Raw genomic sequence first — 19,395 nt, 5'->3', positions numbered from 1 at the left:
ATATAATATCATGTAATATAATATTATAATATAATTTAATTATAATTATAATGTAATATATAATGCAATATGATATAATAATATTGTAATGTAATATAACAATATAATATAGCATGGATTATAATTTAATCTAATAATAAATTATAATGTAGTATTCTAATAAATATTATTATCTTATTAATATAATAATATTTTACAATATTCTATTATATATTGTGATTATATTAATATGTTATATTATCATAATAATGGTATTTTGATAATATAATATTATAATATAATTTTATGATAACTAAATAGAATATAATATTATGTAATATAATCTAATATATTATATTATTGATATAATAATATAATACAATATTCTATTATATCATGACTATAATAATAAAATATTATATTATAATAATATGTTATATTATACTTTCTACATTATTATATTTTAGAATTATATATTTTATAAAAATATAATATATTTTTAATTTATTATTTTAGTATATGATATTTATTATATAATAATATAGAATGATATAATATGAAATGATATAAACTGTAATTATGAGATTTATTAATCACCATTTTGGTCATTATAAAAAATTAATTAAAACCAAAACAGCTTTTTAATATTGGTCAAAAAATATTTTTGAGGAGAAGCTACAAAATTGAGCTTTTCTTAAATAGATCTTTTTAGCTTTCTGATAAAAATATTTTTTTTAATTTTTTATCAAATACTATTATATCATCCAAAAAAAAAAATTAGAGGATGGAAAAGTACTTTCTGAACATCCAAAAGCTCCACCAAAAGGTGCCTAAGCTTTGTTTGGGATCAGTAAATTGCATTGTAATGGATAGAAAAGTAACCACCCAAAAAGATTTGAAACTTGCTAGTGTGCTAGTCTAATGAATATATTACAAATTTATGCACTGCATGTATACAAATGATATCTATACATTGATTGATCAGGTGTGGAATGCTCCAATCCCTACTCTTTCTTACTATTCAAGTTTTATTTTGATTACAATTTTGGCTCTAATCGTGAATCAAACATGTTAAAGAATATAACCATTCCAATTTCCACTGCAATCCATTTCAATTTCGATTCTAATCACAGATCAAAAGTGCCCATGTCCAACTAGGATCTCACCTTTCTAGTAGCAATTTCAGTTTATATATTGTCTTTTTAACAAAACGCACCCACCTTGCGTAGTTCTTTTAGGTTAGCAATCGACAGTGTATGTGCAAAAGAATCAAAAGAGTAGGCGTAAAAGATTTTGATTTAAATTCTAAATGCAGTCCATCCCGCTTCTTCTAATGTGCAAGGCATGTGATAGATGCTGGTCTGGATAAGGCACACTCTTTTAATTCTGCTCCTCGGATCACACAGCTAAACCTTTTTCATCTCAAAGTGTATTTGCAAACAGTAAGTAGCATCTAACCTACACGCCTCCTACGTTCTGGGAACCTTTCCTTCTCAGAGGCAACTGTAATTATGATCCTGCATCACATGAACACATGTTATAAATCAGCTTGGAATAAAGCCCACTTGTTTTGAACAATCAAGCCCCGCTTTAGAACCAGAATAAAGCCACCTAGTCTTAGTTTGGTGTTGATCCACGCTAAGCTGGCTTTCTGGATGGGATCATAGTTGAACCCACCATCTCAGAGTCAAGTGATGAGGTAATCACCTTTCTCAGCAAACCGATCAAGACATTAAGATCAACGAAGTTCTATAACTCTAAGAATCTAATCTGGTAGTACCAGAAAACCCAGTCACGATGATTCATACTAGGTGAAAGGTACTGATCAATGGGCTAAATTGGACTTAGAACCTAAGCCCAGTAACCTATCATTACCTAATTCCGAACCAGAGCGGACAGCCTGAAGTTTGTGCTCTCCAGCAGTAATGAGAAACGATGAAACAGTCTCATTAACAAGTGAGCTCCTGTACGACTGATTCATGTCCGAACCAAATCTCTATGGAACAACCTTGCCTGCAATTACATTGGTGGCGATGAGCAAAGTAGCAAGAAAGCGTGAAAGGAACCCTGTTGGCCTACTCCAGCCAGGTTGGCCACTCACGTGGGTCACTATATAGCGCAGGGCCCTGGCAGTCAACAGGTCTGTATCCATTAAAAACCGTAAACAAGCAGTGAGTTCCCATATTTACCCAAAGAAAAAAACGGAGTAAGTTCCCACGTCAAAGACGCCATTATGAAAAGTAGTAGAAAATTAACATAGACTTATCGTAATTTGAGTTCTCCCTGGAAATATGTGACTTGGGGCAAAACAAGGCAGGACTTCAGTACAACAAAATGCAATTAATTACAAAGTAAACGACAAGTCTCAAAACAAATCCAAGAACACGGACCAATTTGGTTGAACTTCAGAGACAACCTGCAAATTAATGACAGCTCACTCTGCTGGTGTCAGGTAAACTTTATCCAATTTTCAGAGTAGAATTGCAATTTTGAATTTTGAAGACTGTGATCTTATAGTAGACATTTCATACATGTTCAAACTGTATATGGCATCAAGATCATTGTAACAAATTATCGTGGCATTCTAGAGTTAATCACAGATGCCCTGTTAAATAAGCATTCTCCCTCGGTTGTTAAAACGCAGTTCAGACCTAAAGACAGAATACAACAAAATTCAAAGGCAAAACCATCTAGGTGATCGTATATTATTTCTAGCAAAATGCTTAAAACAGACATTTTCCACCTACATTAAATCCCCATCATAATTGATGATTCCTGATTAATGTCTCAGCAATGGAATGGTGCAGATGGAAAAGCCCCAATTTGTTCATTAAGCCCTCTTCTTTCGCACGGAAGGGGCATGAGAGGAAGTAGCAATTGTGCGGCGAGGGTGAGAGAGACATCCCCGTAGGATTGCAAAGAGGGCGAAAACAAGAAACGGAGAATACATTTGAATTAACCTGTCTGATGCCTTGCCTGAAAGCATCAGCTCTGCCATCAGAGCAGCCTGAATGAATAAACCCAGCATCAGACACAGTAGAAATAACTGGAACAAAAACATTATCCAACTATGTATATCAGGAACAGAAATGATATAGGTTTCCTGTAGCTATATTCATCCACCACGGCAACCTAATAAAGGTTGCTGGATATCACAGTCAACATTAAATGGATAAATCTGATAACAGCCAATGGTCACTTATTGTTTACCAACCCAGAATACTTGCGGTTTATCAAGGCAACGGACTAACCCCTCCCTCCAGAACTAATGACTTGTCAATTTCTTCCAAGCATAAGTGGAAGTATTGTGGGCATTCCTATCTTTCTATGCTAAGCTGGACCAACTCATTTCTGTCATTTTTCAAAGGATAAGCCAATCTTTTTAAACCAATTCTTCCCAGGAAGTGAGACAAGACTTTTACAAAAGAAGATGAGTTTATTGTCTATGCTGGTTTGGTGAAGAGTCGAGTAGATTCACATGTTCTTCATCTCAGTGGCACTCTAGAGCTGCAGAAGGTTTTGATTATAATGCACAAGCACGTGCCTTGTTCGACACAAACAATAAAGCTAGTATGAGCATAATTTGATTGAAGTATCAGATTAACTGATAGAATTGGCACTCATTTGCATCGCCAGTAATAGTTAGTAATATCTGAATTTATGATTAGTTTTCCTTGGATTTAAGTTGTAGTAGCAAATGGTCTCTGTAATACATGTTAAGAATAAAATAGAAAGTTTGGAAAAGTAATAAACTTTAATTTTGATACATTTGAACTTCACAGTGAATAAGAAGCATTGTCACACAGCTAATGAGAGAGGAAACCTTTATTTTTTTTGAGACCAGACCATTCTCTCCAATTATAGTGGAAATCTTGCTGAATAGAACTTATTAAATCGATAAGGATTCAATATTTGAAACAAATTTAGTTAGAGAAATATGTTAGGGCTCCCATTTCTCAAGGAAGGTTGGGAAGGCAGGTCAGTTGGGATGGTTAGTGGCTAGATTTTTGAGGATTGGGAAGGGAATGAGGAGATAGTTGAAGCATTTAGGGTGCACAGCCGGACAAAGGTGACACATGGTTGTGTTAGAATTGAATCTTAAAGCCAAGCACCAAATCCACCCTTTTCACTGCATTTCCAAGACATTTGAGGAAAAACCTAATGAATATTTCACAGCTGAATAACACAGAACATGAGGAGCTTGATCAGGTAGAAGAAAGGGATCCTGTTATCTTCTCTTTGATTTCAACAAAACCACAGAAGAAAGAGGAAGAAAGAGTGAGAGTGGGGTTGTGGAAGGGACGTGAAGTAATTGAGAAAAAAACATAGGAATTACCTCTCTAGCAAGGCTTCAGAACTAGGTTCCAGTTTCACTCTCAGTTTCAGTCCCGCAGTTAAGAGTTTAAGTTTCAGCAGTTTCAACTGTTCCAATATCGGAGTTTTAAAATAAAAAGTTGGCAACAATTCAAAAAACTGAGAAAAGTTAGAACAAAATCAAGGAAGGTTATTTCCCATCATTTAATTTTGTTTATGTTATTTAGGAACATAATTCATATAGTTTAGTTGGTTTTAGGCTGAAATTGAATTGTATTAAATAATCTCTTTGGTAAAATAACAATCGATGAAGCATAGACTAGCAAGACAACTATATAAAATAAATTGAGGCCAGATCTGCCGTGCATAATGCAAATACATCATCATCATAACATGTGTAGGAGTATTGATTGGAATATTGATAATAATGAGCTAGTTCACCACCAATCAACATAGTTATGAAATGTTAATTTTATATAGGATATTACTTTTGTGAACTGTATCATATTTACTTGCCTATAATAATTTTTGTAAAGTACTATACTAAGGGTCATTTTACAGACCTTGACCTGACAAGGACTTCTTACTATGTACCTATGCTCTCATTTAACTCAAGAAAAAGAAAGAAAACCAATTGCAAATTGGTATTATATAGCCTATATACTTAACAAAGAAAGAAATGACTACAATATGATCGAAAACAGGGGTCAGTTACCATTCAATCTCCACTGAAACAGATTTAATTATGGCTGAGACTCAACCTTTCTCTCTAGAGTGACCTCCCAAGATCTCCAACCTAAAAGGGATAGGGAATGATCAAGAGAGGAGACAAAGCAAATCACCACCACATCATGCCTTGCGATCCTGGTCATGATTTCCACTCTAGCACCATTAAAATCAATATCGAGTTCTAAACCAGGCTGCCCCCCCTTTTGTCATCCCTTTCTAATCAAGTATAACATAGTACTCAGGAATCCAACTGCTTTCAGATATAATAATGGTTTTTTTAATTTCTGATTGACATTATCTCCATCAGAATGTTTTCACCTTGATTAGCTTTTGATAACAAGAATTTTATAATTTTAAGAGGCGACAGAGACTAAAAGCTTATAGTAATAAATGTCCAATAATTGCAAATGTTCATGATCATCATATTGCTTTTGTGATATAGATATCACTACAATATGATAGGAGGGAAAAAGAGAAAGAAAAAGAAAGAAAGAGAACAATAGCCCATTCCAATATACTTCGATGAACTCCAAACAACAATGATGCTAGAGAAGCTGCTGGTAACAAATCACAGAGCATATAAGGTTGCTAAAACATAAATCTAAAAAAATTCTGTGATATTATGAGATGGAGATGGAGAGAGAAAAAAGGTCATGATTAACATCAATGATGACAGAGTAGGATCCTAGGGGCTGACAAGGAGGGGGCAGGCAGGAGTTGTGTAAGTACTCTTGGGCTCCTTTGGTCTCGGCTTCTTTTCCCTCTTTATCAGTTGTGAGATATTTGTTTCATTTTTTCCCCTCTATCTTGTAAGCACAAAAAAGAAGAGAGATAGACTTTGCATGTGATGACATATGCACAGCTGTCCAAACCTAGACACATCCATTCTTTGAGATGGTCAGTGAAAATTGGACAATCTTTATCTATTGAGTGAAGGGTGCTCCAGAGTTAAGTGGACAGTGTTTTGGTGAAGAGACGACATAAACAACAAATGGAATATCCAGAAACTTCCAAATTCCTGTTTTTTTTAGTATAGCTATAAATGGACTCTACCACAATCACACTTCCTGATGATGGAATATTATTTATTTCATTAGTTTCTGCTCCAGATAAGAGTTTGCATTGAATTCTTATTTTAGAAATTTTACAGCTTCTATAATTATGATAATATTTTCCAATATCTCCAGATCCGGCAGAAATAGTGTTGAAGGTCTTATTTTGGTTAGAGCTTGAGCTGCTAGAATTCTAATGTCATCAGAACTGTGTTTCACATTGGCAAAGCTATCTTTCTATATGATGATCTATACGGATCCAGATTTTGATACCTTAAAACTGGTTGCCACATAAAGATTATTTTAACCATGCAGGATTTTAAGAAGGACGAAAGAGCAATTCTGCATATCAAGGGCCAGCTAGTCATGTTTTATGTTTTGGTTTTCTAAGCATCTATCTAATCTCCTTTTCAATGACAAATCATAAGGTATATACTCCAAAAAAAAAAAAAGAAAAAAGAAAAAAAGAAAATCCTAAAAGAAGTAGTAAATTTAAAACTGAACTTTTATAGAGGCTCAAAATAGATACTGGAGAAAGAATAACACCTTCAAGCCTAATAACAGATCCATGGAAGCGGATGCGACTCACAGAACAATTGGCAGGGGGGGAACACATATTTTTATGTTCTATTTAAACAAGGAGGCTTTGGAAAGATTGTTTAAAAATTGGCTTCCCTGGGTTCTTTTAGAGAACAAAGTTTTCTGTATTGGCATTGGCTGCCATACCAATACTTTCCTGGTACAATACAATATGCACACTGTACCACACAACATTGCTCGCACCTAGCCATAATACCACCTGTGACTGGATGTTGCAGGTTGGTACAACATAAACCAAGTATGCGATGGTTCCACTTGACTCGAGCCAGTTCTGCTCATATACCAACTGAATGTCAATATCATATCGACACCATACCGGAATGATATGGTACACCCTCTATGAAGCGGTATGGCAGACCTTAGTACTAATTTTAGTATCACACGCAGTTATTGTTATCATTAATTTCTTAATTTATTTGAAATTTAAAAATGTGATTTGGTGGCGTATAACTTTTTGTTGCATTATTAAAACACACCATGAAATCTTAATGGTACAAAGAAGTGTTAGCATACATGATTATAACTTATGTTGGGAAAGTTCTCATACATCTGTTATTTTCACTGATCATTTTAGTCCATAACAGTAATAATTCATTTATTTCATTTCCAGCTTAAAAAAATCACGGGTTGGCTCTATTTTAACTGAAACAACTTGAAAAAGAAATGAAACAAAAATCTTTTGGCCCAAGGACAAGGGCAACACGTGCCATGATAACCAAATTATACTTGTACTAAAGCTGTTCAAGATCTCACCTACAGACCAATGCCAAGGGATAAATTTCATTTCTTTGTCAGGTTTCAATCATTCTCTCACATAACTTCAAAATATTTGGGAATATATATAAAGGAGGAAAAAGAAGAATACGAGATTTGTTGCAATGGGGCCAGCCGAAACCTCCTAGTCCAATCCATTTGAGGATCTTCTCAGGATATCCACGATTTTATTCTTTCAGCAACTCACTCCTCCCAATCTAGCTTTGAAATACCACTCTCATCTGCTATCCTAAAAGAAACTTAGTCCCAGCATCTCAATATTGATAGATTGTATGTCACTTATTCTTCAGGTTTTAACCTTTCTTTTCTAGAAATCCTCACAAATTTCAGATATATATAAGAATATAAGACACGACAAAAGAAATCAACGAAGTTCATCGTCTAGGGACCAACTGTCAATGACTCGAAGGACCTACACTTTCCGGTCTTTTTTGGCTATTTACTGAATCTCCAAATATTATTCCCCTTGTCATGCCTCTCAACGGCCACCCTCATCAACCAGTCCATAATGAAACAATTAACAAAACAAGAAATTGGGTCCATTAACGATCCAAAAAACATAACAGGATAATCGGTTTATTCTATTCAGAACGTGACTTCTTCCTGAGAAAAAAAAAAATCCTTGTTGCGGCCAACTCCCCGTCGCCTGTCGTCGGAAATGAATACTTGCAAAACAGCGTCCGCACAGATCGGATTTGTGTCCGACGGGTACCCTCCAATGCTTAAGTCAGAGAGGGAAGTTGGTGAACAGGAGTTGAATGTAAACAGTAGCAGAGATTTGGCCCAGCATAAACTTACCAGCCCTGTTTTCCTTACTCCTTTTTATAGATGAGGTTTCGTAACCGTCGGACGTGGTCTCGTGTTTTATGGCGCTAAATCACCGAGCCATAATCACGTAGTGGATCGTTAATTCTCACTGATTGCACCGCGATATGTGGCCGATAACCGTTCATAACGGTTATGATATGTTGAACAGATTGGCCGACCATATGTTGGTAGAACCAACCATATGTCGGTAGAATCCATGAGCGATCGTCGACTAGTAGTTCTATTATGCCGATGGTCTAAGTCATCTGCTGTCGATCGAAAAAAGTCGAATCATTAGTCGGTCAGCCGGCAACAAGTCGGTGCGGTTCGCTCAGTTGGTCGATGAAAAATCAGAACCACAAATTCAGCCGATGTAGAGTCGGAGTTGTATGTCCAGTCGATCGGCTATTGTTGAGTCAGAGTCGGTAGTCGGTTGTATTGAGTCAAGGGTCGATTGACTTATCCCAACAGTTGCCCCCCATTCTCAAGTACAAAGTGAGTCGACATGTATATACCATGTCGTTTGTCACGTTGGACGGAGTTATTTTTTGTCACATCGAATCCCGATTTTGATGCCGTTTTTTTCGAGATATGGGTGATCAGCTATTTTGTCGTATTGATAAGTACAGCCATCTATCACACTGACCGGACGATTCGGTATCAGTTGTCAGTATCAGGCATCATTTTGAAAAGTCGATTCGACGTCTGACGATATGATTCTGACCAGTAGATTTGTTCCACGTGTCCGAAAGTTATTGGGTCGGAATTGTTCACGCAGATAGAGGTGATGTGGCTCAATCTGGGATAGGTGCGTCGAACCATCTGATCAATGGTCGGTCCAGATGTTGCCATATGTCGTCATCCGGTATATCTTCGATTTAACCGCCTTGATCTCGGCCGTTGAGGGATCTTATATATAGAGTCACTCTCAGTCAAATTTTTACTTTTCACTGCTTTTGCTGCTGGGACTCTGCCGGATTGTTGCCCCAACGCCCAAGATTATCGCTTCCAACCTTCAGATCAACTTCGTCTTTCTTTCGAGTCCTTTTCTCTTTCCTCTAAAGTCTCTGTTTTCTTTAGAGTTGTTCTCATGGCTAAAGCCTCTCCTTCTCGAGAAGATCAGTCAAAAAATCTGACTGATGAATTCCAGTCGAGTCCGGATGTGGAGTCCTCTTTACTTTCAGGACCGAATATCGAACGGCTTCGGAAGCAATTTTATATCCCGGAGCAGTTTCAACTTTTCGCCCCTGAGGTCGATGGTCGGATGAATAACCCACCATCGGGTCAGGTGGCCATCTACGTCGAAGATCTTCGGACGGATCTTCGATTTTCGATTTCGAAGTTTGTCCGGAATATTTTGGATTATTACGGACTTTTTCCGGCTCAGCTGGTATCGAACTCAGTCCGACTGATAATTAGCTTTGCTTTGCTATGTCGGATGTTGTCGACCACGTCCCGTCCTTCTTTTTTTCGTACTTTCTTCGTCCTCCAACCTCATCCAAAGGCCCGAGGATGGTGGTTCTTCAACCTCCGAAAAGACCTTTTCTTTATCATCGATCTTCCACATCGGTTATGAGTCAAGAGAGAATATGGCTTATATAGATTGAAACCTTCTCTCCCAACGTGAGGCACCTTTTAAAGGACAAAACCGTGAGGCTCTAAATGATCAAAGCCCATTAAAGCCTAAAGACCCATTGAAGCCTAAAGTCCTACTGAAGCCTAAAAATGATCATGAGTCAAAGCAGACAATACCTCACGTATGCGGAGGCGAAGGCATAAACCAACCATCTGAGCCATTCAACCCCTTGATCCATGACCACAACATTGACGCCATCTATGGAAATGCCTCCTATCCATACATATTCCCTCTTGATTGGGAGACTGTGTTGTGGTGTAGAGAAGACTTTTTTAATCCCACATCGATTATGAGTCAAGAGAGAATATGGCTTATATGGATTAAAACTCTCTCCCAACGTGAGGCATCTTTTAAAGGATAAAACCGTGAGGCTCTAAATGATCAAGCCCATTGAAACCTGAAGACCCATTGAAGTCTAAAGATCCACTAAAGCCTAAAAATGACCATGAGTCAAAGCGGACAATACCTCACGTATGCAGAGGCGAAGGCATAAACCAACCATCTGAGTCATTCGACTCCCTCACCATGACCACAACAATCCTCGTTAGTGGAATTAAATTAACGAATCAAGATTGGACAAATTAATGCTCGAAAATTAACAAGTTTTCAAGAAATAACGTATATAAGTAACAATGTTAAGATATTTTCGGAAATCACCAAAAAAAAAAAAAAGCGCATAAATCCAAAAGAAGATAAGATTGTTGCTTCTTTCTGGGAGAAGACATACCATGGAGGTGGCGGCGGAGACGCCGGCCATGAGGGAGGTGGTGGCGGACCAAGGGCGGCGGGCGAGGATGCCGTAGATGTTGGCAAGGGAGAGTGGCCAGAGGAAGGCGATCTCGACCCAGACGAGGCCGACAAAGAAGTGCGGCTTCTCGACCATGAGGTAGTCGCCGTACTCCTCGCCATACCACTGCTTGAGCTGCACCAGCGGCGCCGGGAAGAGGGAGCCCGGGAGGACGGTCTGGGCGTCGATCAGCGGCACCGCCACCGCCAGCACCGCCGAGAACAGAACCACAACGGCGTCGACGAGCCCCGAAATCAGCCCCATCTCTCTCGGCTTCGGCTTCGAAGGCCTCGGAGGAGTCGCAAAGGCTTTTTTTCTTTTATTTTTTCCTTTTTTGTCTCTCTCTCGGGTTCTTTGCCTCCGAGATGAGGGAAACAGAAGAGTGGGGCCTTGAACGGAATTATAAGTTGGTGATAATTTTCTGTTGTTCCGCGAGTTCATTCTATCGGGTAAAGGTCGGCTGTAATAAACTAATAATGACCGGAGATGGTTGGAGACTCCGAACCGGGCATGTAGACCGTCGAGCCGGGTTGAAGCAAGACCGACCGGATAGTGTCTAAATAAAGTAATGAACCGTTGTTGCATTATAGATCAAATTGGAGGCAACTTGGCGCCAATGGACCAAAGTGAGGGCATCGGTGGGATCACCACTAGGAAGCATTATTTAGGAATCAATTTGTTCGGATTTGGCTGACTTATTAAACTAACACTCAACCCCCACGTTATGGAGGTTTTACTGATAATAATAATTTTTTATATAGTTAATGTTAATAAATTTAAAAATTAAGGATACTATAAGATAGATTTATAGAACGTATTATATAAGAATCAAAAATAAAATATAAGTTATTTGATATAAAGAGAAAAGTTTTGCTTTCTTAAATTTTATCTTAACAATTATAACGCATAAATTTACATATAAAACTTAGTACTAACACGAGAAAAAAATTGAGACTCTTCAAAAAAAAAAAAAAAAGAAGAAGAATAAATTGTGTTTGTGCATATATGAAACTCATGGCACTAATTATACACTTCATTATGCTTGATTTTACATTTGATAAGTTTTTTGTCATTTTTAAAATATCAATTGTTAGTATTTAATATCATATTTGCTGGCATTAATCTCAAAATATGAAGCAAATTCAAAATAGTTGGCATGTATACGAGCTTCTCGATCATCAATAATAAAGTAAACCGTTTGTTTCTAACTAAGAGATTTGTAGTTGTCTCTCACTGTAAGCACCCTCAATTTTTTTATAGCATATGCATAACTCTCTTGCAATACTGGTTTGAATTTTGAAATCAGATCCTTCTTTACCATGGTATATATCAGCGGATTCTATCATTTAAGCAATTAATTTTATTTTGAATTGATTTTGTTACTTATATACTTTTTATAAAAATAAATATTAAAATAAATAAAAATATAAAATTTTTTATTTTTTATCATACTATTTATATTTTTATTTTTATTTAAAAATATAAAAAAAAATAAAAAAATAAAACTTAATACATAATATAGTGAGAGATTATTTTATAATCTTATGTGTTAACATGAAATGCCACTTCTAATAATCATGTATTGCTTTACTATTATTACATAGATAGATAGATTGGTGCTTTTATTTCTTATTTAAAAAATATAAAAAATAAAAAAATATTTTTTTATCATACTATTTATGCTGTTATTTTTTATTTAAAAATATAACAAATTCAAATTCGAAACGAATCACATTGTTGGCACTACGATTTCAAAAGCCGCACCCACCATCGTATCAATGACATCTCCTTCTCTTCCTCCTTTTCTTCACCTCTCAGCAGTAGAGATGAGGACTCACTGAGGCCACTTCGCTGACACCATTTTTTTCTATTTAAAAAATATAAAAAATAAAAAAATAATTTTTAACACATGACATTGCGGGAGATTATCCTATAATCTTACGTATCAATATGGAATGCCAACTCTAATACCCATGTATCACTTTATTATTATTATATAGAATTCTTTATTTTTTATCATACTATTTTTATTTTTATTTAAAAAATATAAAAAATAAAAAAATAAAATTTGACATGTGACATTGTGGGAGATTATCCTATAATCTTACATATTAACACGGAATGCCACCCCTAATATATGTATACTATTTTAGTATTATTACATAGATAGATAGATACCAGCCCTAATATCTGTATGTCGCTTTATTATTATTATATAATTTTTTTTATTTTTTATCATACTATTTATATTTTTATTTTTTATTTAAAAATATAAAAAATAAAAAAATAAAACCTGATATGTGGCGTTACTGGAGATTATTCTATAATTTTATGTATCAACATGAAATGCCACCTCTGATACCCGTGTATCGCTTTACTACTATTGTTATTATTATATAGAATTATTTATTTTTTATCATACTATTTATATTTTTTTATTTAAAAAAAATATAAAAATAAAAAATAAAATTTGATATGTGGTATTGTGATAGATTGTCTTATAATCTTATGTATTAATACAAAATGCCACTCTCAATATCTATTTATCACTTTATTATTACTATATAGATAGACACCATAAGACTTGTGAAATCAGATAAACAAATCCAAAAGAGTTGTTAAAATGTCTGTTCTTGGTACAAAGTTGTTTAAGTTTTATGGGAGAGTTTTGATGTATCAAAACAAAGAGCTATAAGTATATCATCAAAAAAAAAAAAAAAAAACAAACAAAGAAAGAAAGAGCTATAAATGGATCAAAAAGAAATGATTGAATTGACCAGAATTTCAATGATTAGATTATTGTGATTTTATATTTGAATATGATCACATCTACTATTTATAAGGGATGAAGGCTAATTTTTTTTAAGCTATGTTGGCTTTTGCAGCTGTATCTAAGTTTTGATTTCTAGTTCGTAAAATTTATTAAATTAAAATTTCTAATTAGTAGAAATAGAATTAAAAAAAATTATCTGGTCCAACAAATACATCCACATTGATGAGAACATAAGGATCCATTGTAAAATAATAAAATAAAACTTTGGTAAAAGTTAAAATAGAAAGTAACTATAGATTATTCATGCTCAAGGCTTTACAAAAATTCAGCACGTATCGGTATGCCGTCCCTTCAATCACCGCATTCCAGTGCTGCGAGTGGGAAGGAGGGTGTGGCCCTTCACAAAAAGCAAAAAGGCATTACAAAAAACTGCCTCGTGGACCACTGATCTTGTAGAAAATATATTAAAACTGTCCGATGCCACACCAGGCCAGCAGCGAGAATGAACAGTGGAGTGCACGGGTTCAAATTTTTTTGTCAGTAGGCTCTGGATTTAATGACTCGTCAAAACCACACCACAAAAATAATAACTCCTTCTATCCACTATCAAAAATTTTCCTGCATCTAGATCGATGCTAGTAATGGCCCGAATCTTCTTTCGCATCCCGTATAGGATTGAGGTGAAAAACTCTATAAAATCCATGGATTGGGACGTTTGCGCATTGTAACCAAATATCACCCACTGTAAACCCCGTAGGAAGAAAGGACTTTCGTATATCCTTCTTCTTTCCACTAACAAGAATTTGCATAGGCTTTCAGAAAATATAAGATAGATGGACCAATCCAGATTTCTACAGTTTTTTAGTCCAATCCCATAGGAATATCCAAATATGTCCTAAAAGCTTAGGCCGACACTCTTAATTGGAGGAAATGAAAAATAGCAAAACTCATAGCTGATACAATCTTTGTGGATGGCCAATTGTCATATACATAAGAGCACTAAATTGTGGAATTAGCATACACTCCTAATCTCAGTCTTGTGGATGTATGAGATGCACCAGAAATGTCTTTGGACTCTCATCAAACGTGAATATTAAGGTGCAGTATGGGATTGACATTAAATTATCAAACATTTCATTATATATAGGATTAGAACTGTGTTTCAAGAAACATCATACACCTATATAAGCAACACTAAATAATAAGTCCCCATATGATCATAAAACCAAGAGCCAATCCAGAGTACTTCCAACTCTAGCGAAGAGCCAACATGGCTTGAATTGAAGTTGGTAGGTACTCTCAACATTTTCCTCTTTGTTAACTTTGAACTACTCTTATGGGAATAATGAGAATTTTCTCTGGCCTCTTTCCATGTGATAGCAAAAACTTCACAAATTCATGAGCCCTTGGCAGTCTGCTTTGGAAGTGACGAATTTCAACTGACTTCAGGTTACCCATTACCTCAAGCTTATCCGAGAGCCTAGCCGGGACTGGCCTTTTCTCCTCCCAACATTAACTCCGTGAACAGAAACAAAGAGATAGATGGTATAAGCTAGCACTGCACGTAATCTAAAAATTATAGAAAGGACAGTAGAGGAAATTGATGAAATCAATTACTTTCGTACATTACCTCACAAAATTGAATGACTAGATTTTGAAGATTAGGTGATTGGTGGAGTAAACAAGTAATTGCTTCCAGAGGGCCATCGCTCATAGATGTCATCAGCTTCAAATTCTTGAGTCTTTGAAGTGTTGGTGGAGCACATTGTGAGGAAAGCATCTCTTTGAAAATATACTAAACACACACAGCATTGTAAAACAAAATAAAATGAGATGTGTAGAAATGTACGTATGATGCCATTTTTTATCCAAAAGGGCTGATATTAGCAAAGAAAGTTCATAATAGAAAGAATATGATTTGCCAGCAAAAGAAACAAAAACTTGGCCAAACATAACATATGATCCAAGAATTTGAAGATATTTAATATCTAATGATAATCAAATTAGGTTAATCGGCTGAGAAGCAAATGAAGTGGAAAATCTTTTCGTATCCCTGTTTTTATTGGTATTATTTTAGGTGGTTATTTTTTTGTCAAGGGTGGTCAGAGTTTTTGAATAAGTCAAGGGTGGCAAGATTTCTCGACAAGGAATGGTTCATTGATGCAGAGTACTGAAGATATCGCATGACTTGAAAAGTTGATAATGCATAAAATAATGCCTCCTCATCTCAGCCAGTCTTAGCACATGTGCTGTTTAGAGGTTCCACGTTCAATCCTGAAAGATGGCACTTGGGCATAAAGAAGATGAATGTCCTTAAGCATTGTGTGATATTTTATATGCTGATTTATTGGATTGTTTTCACACTAGAATGGTGTGATCGTCTGCTTGTAACAAAAAAAAAAAAGATGACACTTTCATCATTATTGTAAAAAATAAAAAATCTCTTTATTATGACTTTTTTTTTAAGTGAAAAGTTAAATTAAAAGTCATTTGTTTCCGCACCTTTTTTTTTTTTTGTTGAGAATGTTTGCTGTGATAGTTAAATGCTAGATCTCAGATCGCAGAGGGGGAGCAGGAATGATAAATATAGACCCAAAACTAATCAAATTACATTAAAGAGTTCCCATATAACCAGTACCACCAGTAAAATGACCTGTCTAAACTTGTAAACTAGCTAGCTCTCAACCATTTATTTTTGATAGAAAAAATTACAAGTTAGTGATTACATACATGATGCATGTTAGAGTAAATGTGGGCAATAATACAACCAATTTGAGAATCAAAAACCTGAAAAATAATCATGCATGGCCACATCCGTGGCAAGATGGAAGCTTGTTTTTAAAGTTGGAGCAGTGCCGATATCTTGAGGCTATCATTAGAAAGTCACCAGAAACGTGCATGCACACCCGAAAAGATTATCCAAAACACCATCAAATTCTTGTAGCTATGTAGGCTGTAGTTGTAATTAAGAAGATAGGACATAGAAGTTGAAAGTTATTGATGGCATTTTTTTTTCTTCGGAAAGAAAGAAGAAAGAAATAGGCAGATATGATGAGCAATTTGGTGTTTCATAGGATTATTGGATTACTTGATGCCATTGCACACGTACCCAATTTCCTAGCATGACAAAGTAAAGAAATTATGGAACTGTTGGGGGATACCCACCGACGGACCGACCGACTGGCGGCCCGACCGACTTCTGCCCCGACCGGCCAATGGCCGTACCGACCGATTGACGGTCGGAAAGATCGACTGGCGGCCCGACCGACCGACTGGCGGCCCGACCGACTTCTGCCCCGACCGGCCAACGGCCGTACCGACCGATTGACGGTCGGAAAGACCGACTGGCGGATGCCATCACCGTCTAATTATCGGCTCACGACCGACTGAGGATACGTCGGGTGCACCTTTCCCGACCGACTGAACCCAGGGGTCCGATGGCCGACTCACGTGAAACTCGCCGACCGACGGAGGGGCCCGACACCACTCAGCTGGCCACCGACTTTGGGTCGGTCGGCTCCTCCAATCGCCGTATAGTCGCCAGACCTTGTCAGTTCTGACAACGACATGCGGCACGACTACCTGGGGATATTATCCCGCCGAGGGCTTTGTCAACCCTGGTGATTTGACAGCCACACGGCGACGTGACGTTTTCACGATGACTCTGACAGTCCACCAGTGAGTTGACAGTTCCTCACTTGTCCGCGCCATTAATGACGGTGCCATACCGTGCTCCACTATATAAACCGGGGAATGCAACAGTGCAAGGGATCGATCCGCTCCGTCTCTCCCGAAAACGCAGGCTCGCTCCTCCCTCTCTCTCCCTCTCTCGATCGAGCTCTCTGTCTACATTTCACTGTTGCCCAGTCACCTCTCTGACTTGACCGTCGGAGGGTCCCCGTCGGAGCCGCCTCCGATCAGAGTGGACTTCTCGTTTTTGCAGGCGCACGTGCACGCTTCCCGACGATCGGGTGACGAGGCGATTGGCCGCAACAGGAACAAAACTCCAAAGCCGAATCATATAACCGGAGACTTGATACAGTATATAGGCTTCTAAAGATCCTTGTCGGACCATTCAAAAGAAGATTGCGAAGATGTGCCCTCTCCAGAGATGTCAAATGCTCCAGAGAAATATCCTCTGCCATCAAACCCTGAATGTCCAAAGACTTCAGCCCCGGTGCAACAACTCGAACTTTAGCATGGGAGGAGCCAGTCTCCAAAAGATCCAAATGCTTGAGCTTCCTAGAATTAATCTCCAGCACACAAAACTTACAGAACATTATCTTCAAGCCCTCGAGAACCGGGCATCCAGAGATTATTTTTACCAAGGTTTCGCCTTCGCAAGAGATGCCAGAGAGGTGCCAGGTTTCCAGCCCGGAGAGATTAATAGGAAAGTCTATAGCTCTGAGGCAATTATCGGCTGTTAACTTGAGGACTGACAGCGATTTGCAGGTGAACACGCACTGCGGTAGCTTCCCATCGCGTGCGAGCGTGAGATCGAGCTCTCGAATGTGGCGATGCACTGCATGGTAGATCCATATATCGGCATGGGCTTGGTCCAGGTCTCGGCCCCAACAGAGATGGAAGGTTTGGATGGGTGACGATGCATCACGGCAGAGCAGCACGGCTTCTGTAAAATGCTCGAAGCTCTTGATGCTGGGGAAATCATAAATGGCTATGTGGATGTGAGAAATGGAAGCCCAAAGATATCTCCATCTTTCTGAGAGGATGCTGGTCTTCACGACAAGTTGGGTGGGCAAATAGGAGAGAATGTGGTGAAGGATGGTATCAGGGAGTTGGCTGATTCGGTCTGCAGCCATGCTGCATGCTGCAAGTATCCCTGATATCAGAATGTCTCGGTGGGAGGGGGGGAAAAAAAGCTTGGTGCCTTTCTTTTAAGAAGATGGCAACAAGGCTACTACCGGAAGATAACCACGTATATTGGATAGAGTTTAGAAGATACGAGTCCAGTCTTTGGTTGGATCTCTCTCCTGGAACCTTACGCTTGAGGTAAGTATGGGCATCGTCGGAGAGTTCAAATTTATCTTATCTTGATTCTCTAGCTGGCTAATTCGGACGGAATTTTGAAAACTTTTAAGTTTAAATGTTGCAGTTTGGCCCAACGCTCTACTACGTTGGTGACTCTGCAAGAAAATGGCAAAGAGGCTACAAGCAGACGATAAACTACAGATATTAGGGTTTAGAAGATAAGAGTCCAATCTTTCATCTGGATCTATCTCTTGGAATCTCGAGGCTTCAGATGAGCATGAGCATCGTTGGAGAGTGCATATTTACCTCTCTACTATCTAGCTGACTAATTCGGATGGCATTTTGAGAACTGTTTAATGTTGAGATGTTCCTATTTGGCCCAACAGTCTAGTACGTTGGAAAGCTTACATGAACTAAATAGCGAGATATTTTCCAAAGTGGAGGGCTGTTATTTATCCTCGCCAAAATCCAAAGAATTGGGACTTATATTGTGGTAGGGGGCATCCCATGCTATGGCAAATCTATTCTATCAAAATGGTCGAGCAGACTTGTTAGGTGGAATAGACTAAAAGCTTCAATCACCATTTTGCTCTTATCCATCTTATTAACACTTTAAAAGTGAAAGGATAATTTAGTCTTTGCAATAAAATCTAAACTATCACGAAGTTTAATGCAAACTAAGTACAATCTCTTCCCTCCACCTACGCCATTTCTTATCTCAGGTCTTGATTCCAGGTCTGGAACTTCCTTTGTACAACGGCAAAAACCAAAAAAAGAAGGAAAGAAAGAGAGAAAAAAAAACACGACTCCTCTGCAGAAGAGACCTATTCTTCAACAGATATCCCTTTCCTCACATATTCTACAATAAAACACCATCTAAGAGACTGGTTGAGAGCCCATGTCATTCACAATTTGAAATCTCTAGACTGAGTTGATATCAAGATGCTATCCTCAT

At 37.4% G+C, this 19,395-nt stretch overlaps 2 protein-coding genes across 4 annotated transcripts; both read right to left on the bottom strand.

The window, feature by feature from the left end:
- Positions 1–1,180: 1,180 nt before the first annotated feature.
- Positions 1,181–11,056, bottom strand: LOC105051689 (uncharacterized). Of its 3 annotated transcripts, none has more exons than XM_029267011.2 (2): positions 10,619–11,056; positions 1,181–1,496 (listed from the first exon to the last, which is right to left on the bottom strand). In XM_029267011.2, exons 1-2 carry the CDS (start codon positions 10,940–10,942, stop codon positions 1,473–1,475), a joined length of 348 nt encoding a protein of 115 aa, XP_029122844.1. In that variant the 5' UTR covers positions 10,943–11,056; the 3' UTR covers positions 1,181–1,472. The 3 variants fall into 3 exon arrangements, with proteins under 3 accessions (XP_029122844.1, XP_019705243.1, XP_010930547.2); XM_019849684.3 differs by lacking the exon at positions 1,181–1,496 and adding an exon at positions 2,262–2,395; XM_010932245.4 differs by lacking the exon at positions 1,181–1,496 and adding an exon at positions 2,588–2,986 and having other exon boundaries at positions 10,619–11,052.
- A 2,685-nt stretch (positions 11,057–13,741) lies between these two features.
- LOC105052662 (F-box/LRR-repeat protein 25-like) lies at positions 13,742–18,271 on the bottom strand. The gene is made up of 2 exons (XM_010933563.2): positions 17,524–18,271; positions 13,742–13,848 (listed from the first exon to the last, which is right to left on the bottom strand). Exons 1-2 carry the CDS (start codon positions 18,269–18,271, stop codon positions 13,742–13,744), a joined length of 855 nt encoding a protein of 284 aa, XP_010931865.2.
- Between the last annotated feature and the right edge of the window lie 1,124 nt (positions 18,272–19,395).

Source organism: Elaeis guineensis, chromosome 2 (genome assembly GCF_000442705.2).
Source record: "Elaeis guineensis isolate ETL-2024a chromosome 2, EG11, whole genome shotgun sequence".
In the NCBI taxonomy this organism is placed as follows: Eukaryota; Viridiplantae; Streptophyta; class Magnoliopsida; order Arecales; family Arecaceae; genus Elaeis; species Elaeis guineensis.
The sequence above is the reverse complement of the archived record's forward strand: the minus strand, read 5'-3'. Positions and strand labels throughout refer to the sequence as shown.

What these genes read in the sequence shown, in the direction of transcription:
- LOC105051689 (XM_010932245.4), bottom strand. Translation starts at nt 10,942, where the DNA reads ATGGGGCTGATTTCGGGGCTCGTCGACGCCGTTGTGGTTCTGTTCTCG. An exon ending in TCTCCGCCGCCACCTCCATG is followed by an intron (nt 2,987 to 10,618) that starts GTATGTCTTCTC and finishes TTATTCATTCAG; the next exon opens with GCTGCTCTGATGGCAGAGCT.
- LOC105052662 (XM_010933563.2), bottom strand. Translation starts at nt 18,271, where the DNA reads ATGGCTGCAGACCGAATCAGCCAACTCCCTGATACCATCCTTCACCAC. An exon ending in TCGCAATCTTCTTTTGAATG is followed by an intron (nt 13,849 to 17,523) that starts GTCCGACAAGGA and finishes CTTTTTGTGAAG; the next exon opens with GGCCACACCCTCCTTCCCAC.